Source organism: Engystomops pustulosus, chromosome 2 (genome assembly GCF_040894005.1).
Source record: "Engystomops pustulosus chromosome 2, aEngPut4.maternal, whole genome shotgun sequence".
Lineage (NCBI taxonomy): Eukaryota > Metazoa > Chordata > Amphibia > Anura > Leptodactylidae > Engystomops > Engystomops pustulosus.
Window position 1 is genome coordinate 226360215 of NC_092412.1, and position 6996 is coordinate 226367210.

General features: G+C 42.4%; 1 protein-coding gene across 1 annotated transcript in view; it reads left to right on the forward strand.

Moving 5' to 3' along the window:
• The window catches only part of CPD (carboxypeptidase D), a 49295-nt gene that overhangs the window by 10274 nt on the left and 32025 nt on the right, over nt 1-6996 (forward strand). Inside the window, exon 3 of the mRNA XM_072138351.1 lies at nt 5654-5796. Within this exon, the coding sequence (XP_071994452.1) occupies nt 5654-5796 (143 nt within the window). The remainder of the gene's footprint in view (nt 1-5653; nt 5797-6996) is intronic.

Genomic DNA, 6996 nt, shown 5'->3' on the forward strand with positions numbered 1-6996 from the left:
TGACATCATAGGGATTCCCGGAGCAGAGGGGGATGTGAGACATGCAGGGAAGACTAGGATTTTCTCTGAATGTCTTTGTATACAGTGATGTTACCATAAGATTATTATATGCAATCTACATATAAGAACATCCGGAAACGCATATACATGTATTTCATCCCTGGCACATCCCCTTTAACTAAGGTTGGCGTGTGCTCCAGGTTTTGCTTGTAGCACGTGGATAAGATATGTACTGACGAGCTGGAGATAATCTGCTCTGGTATGTTTTTCCTGTGTAGATTCCCTATAGACCGGCTATTCCACTGACTATAGTTACAATCTCTTTGTCTTTAGATGTTTCAAATCCTATAGAATTTAAAAAAAAGGAGAATATTAAATATACACAAACAAAGGATTCACCAGCAGCAAAAGCTCAGCACTGCCTGATGTATAAAACTGGAGAGTAAAATGAAGCTGATCTACTGTATAAATTGACTGAGAACACCCCCCCCCCCATGTTAAAAATGAGATGCTTCTTATAGGACAGTGGTGGCGAACCAGAGAGGACTAATTCTTCCTGATTATGGGACTCATTCTCATGAACGTGACAGCCATCAAATTTTTTGTGGATCCCCAAGAACAGATGACCCAAGAGTCATTTTTGCAGACTAGCTTGGCCTAGCGAGTAGGTATATTTTCTTACGTATGCAGGGATACATGTCTACAGGTTACCTTTGTGATGTTTATCATGCTCATCCCTGTGACCCCAGTATCTCATGGAGACTATTTTGCTATAATGGATTAATTATAAAGGTTCAGCGTATCCATCCACCTATAGATGTTGTATGGTAAAGGGTCTTCATGACTTGGAGCTGCAGTGGATGGGCAGGCTAAAAATCTGCATCAGCCACTGCCTACCTGCTATACAGAGACCGTGTCACTGTCTAATATTAGACATCCGCACAGTCCCTAGAGGCGGCTGTAGCAACCTGTCCACAACTGCTGGTATATAATTTTTTATACAGGGACGTGGTAGTTACTAGTTGTACATCTAGCATCCTGTATACAGTGATATTGCACTGTCCGGTGTACAGGGACGTGGTAGTTACTAGTTGTACATCTAGCATCCTGTATACAGTGATATTGCACTGCCCGGTATACAGGGACGTGGTAGTTACTAGTTGTACATCTAGCATCCTGTATACAGTGATATTGCACTGCCCGGTGTACAGGGACGTGGTAGTTACTAGTTGTACATCTAGCATCCTGTATACAGTGATATTGCACTGCCCGGGGTACAGGGACGTGGTAGTTACTAGTTGTACATCTAGCATCCTGTATACAGTGATATTGCACTGCCCGGTGTACAGGGACGTGGTAGTTACTAGTTGTACATCTAGCATCCTGTATACAGTGATATTGCACTGCCCGGGGTACAGGGACGTGGTAGTTACTAGTTGTACATCTAGCATCCTGTATACAGTGATATTGCACTGCCCGGTGTACAGGGACGTGGTAGTTGCTAGTTGTACATCTAGCATCCTGTATACAGTGATATTGCACTGCCCGGGGTACAGGGACGTGGTAGTTGCTAGTTGTACATCTAGCATCCTGTATACAGTGATATTGCACTGTCCGGTGTACAGGGACGTGGTAGTTACTAGTTGTACATCTAGCATCCTGTATACAGTGATATTGCACTGCCCGGTATACAGGGACGTGGTAGTTACTAGTTGTACATCTAGCATCCTGTATACAGTGATATTGCACTGCCCGGTGTACAGGGACGTGGTAGTTACTAGTTGTACATCTAGCATCCTGTATACAGTGATATTGCACTGCCCGGTATACAGGGACGTGGTAGTTACTAGTTGTACATCTAGCATCCTGTATACAGTGATATTGCACTGCCCGGTATACAGGGACGTGGTAGTTGCTAGTTGTACATCTAGCATCCTGTATACAGTGATATTGCACTGCCCGGTGTATAGGGACGTGGTAGTTGCTAGTTGTACATCTAGCATCCTGTATACAGTGATATTGCACTGCCCGGTGTACAGGGACGTGGTAGTTACTAGTTGTACATCTAGCATCCTGTATACAGTGATATTGCACTGCCGGTGTACAGGGACGTGGTAGTTACTAGTTGTACATCTAGCATCCTGTATACAGTGATATTGCACTGCCCGGTATACAGGGACGTGGTAGTTGCTAGTTGTACATCTAGCATCCTGTATACAGTGATATTGCACTGCCCGGTGTACAGGGACGTGGTAGTTACTAGTTGTACATCTAGCATCCTGTATACAGTGATATTGCACTGCCCGGGGTACAGGGACGTGATAGTTACTAGTTGTACATCTAGCATCCTGTATACAGTGATATTGCACTGCCCGGTGTACAGGGACGTGGTAGTTACTAGTTGTACATCTACGCCAAACCAAATGATTAGCACAAAACTGAGAAACAACATTTGTCTATAAGTTTTCTTTATGTGAAGCCACTCCATCTACAACTCAATGAAACCTTAGAAAAACGCACCAGTGATATCCGCTTCATAAAGATTTCATTACACCATTTTGTTAAAACTTAAATCTTCTTTTATTGATTATTGCCATCTAAAAACAGTATGACAGTGTGACTTTGAAGTACAATAAAAGGTAAGTTGTCCTCAGGAGTTCCACTAGTGCATCCCCACTTCACAAATCAGCAGGTAAATATTGTGTATCAGGATATATTGCCATGCATAGGCTATTGGAAAACTGTTGTTTTTAGATGGTAATAATCAATAAAAGAAGATCTAAGTTTTAACAAAATGGTGTAATGAAATAGTTGTACATCTAGCATCCTGTATACAGTGGTATTCTTGGCTCTTTCAGTCTCGCGTCATCTGTCTGTATATGAGTAAAAGCTCTGTCTGGCCGGTGAGATTGTACCTGCCCATTCCATTATGGAGAAATGCTAGCGCTATGTAACCGGTCTTGTTTGCCCATGATAAAAGCATGAAGTATGGCAGCAGCGGATGGTAACTGGGGTTTACATAATGGGTGGATATGTGTAAAGGTCACTTTTTCTATTTCATATGTTTGCACATTTCCTTCTTGAGTATTTATTTTAGCATCAGTATTATTTGCTAAGCTCATGAAAAGTAACACTTGTCTCTCATGGGGTTTCAGCCTTAGATTTCAGTCATTGTCTTATAGACACTTATCTTTAGATTATGTATTTTGCTTGTGATGTGTAGCGTTGTTTCTCTACATACACTGCAATATAATCCATTACTGTCAGATAATTGTTCTCCCTTTTCACATCGACTATACAGTCCTGTCTGTAGGCAGCATGTTATAGAGCAACGGGAGCTTAACAGACTTTTGAATGTGACAATTTTTCCTTTTCCCCTTTGGTCAGCTGATACAGGACTTGCGTGGGAAGGAACTTGGGTGTAGCATACGTATGGATGATGCCTGTTCCTCACCCCCTCCCCTCACCATAGGGAGCCGTGAGGCTCCGCTGTACGTACAGCAAAAGATGGAGCATGCGGCACAGTAACACGCGTTGTGCTCACTGCACTGTGCACTTCTATGGAGGCCGTATGCTAGCTGCCATTTGTATGGCTGCCATAAACCGTCATGAGAAAGGGGCCTCCAGGCCATGACCTGATCTATGTGCCAAGACAATCCCAACCTCTTGCAGACATCTTTCTGAAATGAAATACTACTGCGCAACGGGTTATTCATGGGCAGTGCCGATCTTCTTGGTTTTTGGGTCAGTCCACACTGCACTTCTTAAGTCGCCTTTGCTGGATAAGAGTAAGAACTTCAGTATAGTCGGCACCATCAGTCATTTGTCTTGTATCGAGACATTAGACAGAATACTAATGTCTATAGTCCAAGGTCACAAGGATTCAGTAGAAAGCCTCCCCGGACGCCCTAATCACTGATTAACTCTAATTCAGAGGTTTTCGTACCAGCCACCCAAGATTAAGATTATCCATTTTATGTTTGTTCTTGGTTAACCTCCATGTGTCTAATATTACTTTTAGTTTTGCATAGTTACAATAACTGTATTATAGTAAAGTTTTACTTTTTGGCTAAATTAATGTTAACGTTTTTGGCTGTGAAGGCTCCATCCCTTTGCACTGCTACAATTCCCTGTTTGGAAAAATGTGCAGTGACGTACAACCCTGAATCCTGGGCGCACTACAGCAGCTTCATTTTATGTCAGAGCACAGAGAGATGTGGACCAGGGAAAGGATGGGCTTAATTTTTTAATTTTTTTTTTTTTTTTTTTTTTTTTCCAACAAAATAATATGGGATGATTTGGGAAACAAAACCATCAATCCATAAGGACCTGAAGGTGGTTTAGTGTCGCAAATCGGCCTGACAGGTTCTCTTTATATTCTAGATGCATGTTAACTCAATCGTTGGTCAAAGGTGGGGGATCTGATACAATGTGGGGGATATAGGTGATGTAACACTGCAAGGCTCAACCCCACTGCATATATAGGCGACGTCTCTTAAGATTAAGATAAATTCGGCAGATTTCGGCCTATCGCCCATCTGCTGTTTGGTGGTAAATACAGCGTCATCTCCCATACATCTGACACTAACACCAGAGAAGGATCCGTCCCTGAGCAGTCTCACCTTGCTTGTTATTACCAAGGACAGGATATTTATTTTCCAGCTGTAATTATAAAGTCACTATGCCGCGCTGTTCCAGCATCGTAGCCAATATTTATTTTGGCGGCGGGACTGTACAGATCTGTTATAGTGACGACATGCGGCCTCATTGACTGCCCGCACTGTTTGCCGTCACGGCTCTGCTGGAGATTATCTTGGCGCAGAATATAAACTTTCCTCACACTTCCATTGTTTCCCAGCGCAGATGCTAATCTAACACAAAGATAACATGTCGCTGTTCCCGTGTCACCTCTGATTTGTGGCTTTGCGTGTGGTTTACTCAATAGGGATAATCAATGCACAATTCTTATTAATAAACATGTGCCCTGATGTTGAAGGGAGTCTGTCCTGTAAACCAATAATAGTTCTGTGTAGGGGCCTTTAATACAAGCAGAAACGTACATTTGTGGTCACAAACCAATGAAGCAACATAGAGATGATCTTTTTCTGTAGATGTAAATTAGGCTACAAGTGCAAAAGGGGCGGGGAAACGTCTCTGTATTGTCTGCAGACAATCTTATCGGAGGATGAAGATGTTGGTGCTGACGATTCCAGGGGAATCCAAGGCAATTTGGCTCCTCCCCCATTGCCCTTGTAGACTGATTTGTAGATCTAAAAATTGGTTTGTGACCCCACAGATATGTTTCAACTTCAATTAAGGACCCCTAGATGGCACTAGTCTTGGCTTAGGAGGCATTTTAGACTTCACAGGATCCCTTGAAATTAGTTTTTTTTTTTTTTTTGTTTCACTATTGTCCATTATGTTGCGGTTACAATGGATTTCTGTCTGGAAGCTGAACATCTGTGTGAAGGCATCTAAGGAGCATTGTCACGGCTGTCGGAGCATGAAAAGATGTATGCACAGGGAAAACAATTTGTTTTTCTTCAGTGGAAAAATTTGCAAATATTAGGAACGAATCTGCTTTTTACTTGCCTGGGTTCCTGTCCGATCTTGCAGAATATTGTTGTAATGTTGTGTTTTCCGCCTCCTACAGGTGGGATGCAGGATTACAATTACATATGGGGAAACTGCCTTGAAGTCACCTTTGAACTTTCCTGCTGCAAATACCCACCAGCTACCGAACTGGCTCAAGAATGGGAAAATAACAGAGAGTCGCTTCTCACGTTCATGGAAATGGTAACTTCATGGTTTTACTACTTTTTCAGAATTTTAGTTTTTACCCTACAAAATGTTAATGTTCTTGTTTGGCTGTCTGTTATAATGGATTGCCAAGATATCTTGTTTTTCACATAACCAGAATTTTTTCTTCACTCATGTGCTGCTGTGGTATAGCATAAAACCTGTACTTGTAACTTGTAGCTAACATTTAACATCCGATGGGTTCAAACACATGAGTATCAAACTTAAAGGGATGGTCCATTTTCTGCAAATGCTAAATATTGTTTGTGCAGTGAGAAGTTATGCCAGTTTCCAATTTACTTTCTGTAACAATTCCTCAGTTTAGATCTCTGCTTGCTTTTATTCTACAGGGAGCTTCATTGTTTACTCCCTGTGGATAAATGCCAATCCCTGGTCATGTGATGTCACACAGGTGCACAGCTCGTTATATCACACAGCACTGATTACTCAGTGATAACGAGCCGTTATGTCACCTGTGTGACATCACATGACCAGGGATCGGTTCCTATCCACAGGAAGTAAATAATGAAGCTTCCTCTAGAATAACAGCAAGCAGAGATCTAGAAAACTGTGACAAATTGATACATGAAATTATACCATTTTTCAGTATCATCCCACCTGACAGAATCCGTTGCTTACAAAATGCATGAGACGCATATCCACCATCAAAAATATCAAAAAGAAAAGCAAGATAGTTTCAAGTAAAACGTAACCTTTACTTAAATATTTAAATAGTGACAGACGCCACTATAGAAAGTTGCTTAGCCCGTGTTTTAAATATGTAAGTAAAGGTTCACTTTTTTTTTATGCTATGTTATTTTCCACACGGGGAATAAATGTGAGACTTTGAATGGCGAACACAGGGGCGCACCTGCCATGCGGTGAGTTGAGAATCTCGCCTCAGGCGGCGCGCCACCTGCTGGACGAGGGGGCGACATTGTGCGCCCGGCCGTCCATGCTGCCACCCGCCAGTCTGCCTATGCTGCCGCTGGAACCCCCACCCTTGCTGCCGTGGTCCCGCCCGGCCGCCCTCCCGACCGTCTATGTACATATGTATGTGATGTGTCTATGTATATATATGTGTGTGTGTGATGTGTCTATGTATATATATGTGTGTGTGATGTGTCTATGTATATATGTGTGTGATGTGTCTATGTATATATATGTGTGTGTGTGTGTGTGTGTGATGTGTCTATG